Source organism: Pollachius pollachius (assembly GCF_949987615.1).
Source record: "Pollachius pollachius genome assembly, chromosome: 3".
Classification (NCBI taxonomy): Eukaryota; Metazoa; Chordata; class Actinopteri; order Gadiformes; family Gadidae; genus Pollachius; species Pollachius pollachius.
The window spans coordinates 46197335-46200324 of record NC_136936.1 but is presented as its reverse complement, the minus strand read 5'-3'; the positions used below and the strand labels follow the sequence as shown (position 1 = coordinate 46200324).

General features: G+C 43.7%; 1 protein-coding gene across 1 annotated transcript in view; it reads left to right on the top strand.

The window, feature by feature from the left end:
- The first annotated feature begins 432 nt into the window (after window positions 1-432).
- Window positions 433-2990, top strand: part of dachd (dachshund d) — an 86648-nt gene continuing 84090 nt past the window's right edge. The window contains exon 1 of the mRNA XM_079733523.1: window positions 433-1200. Within this exon, the coding sequence (XP_079589649.1) occupies window positions 650-1200 (551 nt within the window). The 5' untranslated portion in view covers window positions 433-649. The remainder of the gene's footprint in view (window positions 1201-2990) is intronic.

Genomic DNA, 2990 nt, shown 5'->3' with positions numbered 1-2990 from the left:
TGAACGTCACTAGTTAATCATCACAAACGTTTACCTGGTATACCGCAACCCTTCACGATTTAGGTTGAACACATAAATAAAACAACTCCTCGTTAATCATTTCTACCTCGTCTCGTCTATGCGTTCACTTCCAATGGCATCCAGCCAGTGGCGACCCAGTGCGCGCTTCGCTCAACGCAGAGCCTTCTGCACATGCACGCCTATAAAACATGTCGTCTTATTGAAAACGTTACATTGTGCCTTTACCTGTAACAATTGAGTGCGTGCGCGTGTGGATCTCGGGTGCTATCTGTGCTCCGAAAGGCTTCCACTGTCCCCATAGCTCCTCCCCTCGCTGTACCGTGTGACAACAACAACTCATCCACTGAGCGGAGCTCCACTTTTCAGCTCAGCTCATTTTCCTCCTGTCATTCCTCCTCCTATCTTTGATCATTGTCCTACCGCCGCGCACACTAACCAACCTGAACCAAAACGCGCCTTTTTTCAAGCATTTCTTTCTACCACTTCACAACTTATCAGAGGAGCTCAACTCTGGTGGGGATTCTTTCATTTTTAAGGGTTTCTCGGCTGGCGCACTTTTTTTTTTTTTAGCAGGACTGGGTTTTATACTTTGAACTTCGGCTACTCTTCCCCCCCGTGCAGGTTGACCATGGCCGTACCGGCTGCTTTGATCCCGCAAAGTCCTCTGATCCCGCCACCGCCTCCGATCTCAACCCCCGCCACGACGTCCCCGTCGTCCACAACTTCTTCGCCTTCTCCATCCCTCGGCGTCCCCCCAGGACAGAATCTCTTCCGCTCGGAGTTGCTCGCCACGAGCGGCAGCCCGGGCATCCCGACTCCGACCGGGACTCTACCGGGCAAGCCCGTGTACTCGACCCCGTCGCCCGTGGAGAACACCCCGCAGAACAACGAGTGCAAGATGGTCGAGTTGCGGGGCGCGAAGGTGGCGTCGTTCACCGTGGACGGCTGCGAGCTCATCTGCCTCCCCCAAGCGTTCGACCTGTTTCTCAAGCACCTGGTGGGGGGGCTGCACACGGTGTACACCAAGCTGAAGCGCCTCGAGATCACGCCGGTGGTGTGCAACGTGGAGCAGGTCCGCATCCTCCGTGGGCTCGGCGCCATCCAACCCGGGGTCAACCGCTGTAAACTCATCTCCAGGAAAGACTTTGAGACCCTGTACAACGACTGCACCAACGCGAGGTGAGTGCGCTTTCTTGCTTTTTTCCCCCCACGTTGTCAAACGTTTTGAGATGTCCGGACGCGGGTGAAAGCCACACAGACGCGCAGAGACAGAGAGAGGGATACATTTATCTTGTTTCTTGTGATACATGATGTGGGATAATTGCGTAATGTTATCTGGTTACGTTGTGTTATTTGTGTGTTTATGAATTTAAAGAAAAAAAAACGGTGTTTAAACATTCTAACTTTGTGCTGACGGTACCCTGTGGGATAGGATGTGTCAAGTGGCAATCACCAGAAAGTTTTTTCGCACGTGTGTAGTGTGTGCACACTTTGCTGTTGTGTTTCCGTGGCAGGACAGACAGATGTTTATCCACTCAAAAACGTTTCAAAGTTTTTTGTTGTTGTTGAATTTGTTTATTTACTTGTGGTTAATCTAAAAGTCAATTTCAGAAACAAGAGCTTGGAGCAAAAAATCCACATTCAATTATCTGGTTAACATGTTTTTAGTGCATTTCCACTCTTAATTTAAGTTAGCTAATAGCCTGTAATTTATTCTGATCTACTTTGCATAAAAGTAGGCCCTATAATGTGCCCTTGCCACAGGGGCCAGATCATCTCATTTAGATTCCGTTTTTTTGCAATTTGACATAAAAATAACCCTATCTCCAAATAAAAAACAAATACATTCAATTATTAGTAAAATAAATAATTGTTAATTCTATGGAAGGGGTAAAATTATAAATATGTATCTGTATCTATAACGTGTAAGCCTCACTAGAGATAATAAGTACATATTTTCCCAGTAAAACAAACTCCAACTATATTCTAATTTATTGCACGATAAAATGATTCTAGAGATGCATCCACCCAAGTGTAACTTAATACACAATTTACATTATTAAATACGCTATTCACTTTTAATGTGGATATCTCTTCAAGTGGAGTTGATTTAAGCAGAGATCAATATTTGATTAAAAGCTATTTTAGGCTCCTGTTGCTTTAATGCTTTGATGTATTGCTCAGTGTCAGTGGATGGAGGCAGCCTGGTCATATTTGCGATCTTATCTGTCATTATGATTGATTATATATTGATCTTAAATCAAGAAATGGGCCTGAAATGCAAATGTGATGCAAAGGATGGCTTCGGTAGATATCACTGATAAACCATTTAATAGTCCTATGGTTGGCTGAGGGAATGCATGCAGCTTTTTGTGTAAATCATATTTTAATGTTCTCACGCTTTGTATTTATGTGGCAATTATGGCGTATGGTTTTCTCCTGCATGCTGTACACATTCTGCATGTAGCTGGCACGGATTCAAGCACACACTCACACACTCCCATAAATACTCGCTACTCACATGCCACACACACATGCCACGCACGCACACACACTCACACACACAACCACACACACACACACACACACACACACACACACACACACACACACACACACCTATTTGTTGATTGTCTTTACATTGTGAGGATAACAAAGATCATTAATGTGTGAGATAAATTAAGCAACAATCACGTTTATTTTAGAAGAAGCTCAAATAAAAAAAATATTACGACATCAAACATCCATAATACGATAAATACCAATAAGACAAATAAAATAGTGCTATAAAGACTAACACTAGAGTAATTAGTTATTTGTAATGAGAGAATTTTATTGATGCTCTCAAATCTTGTAGAATAATGACAGAGATAGCTGACACGCTAGCTTCCATAAAAACATATATATTCTATAACTGCTTTTGCAGGAAAAGTCGCCACACACACACACACACACACACACACACACAC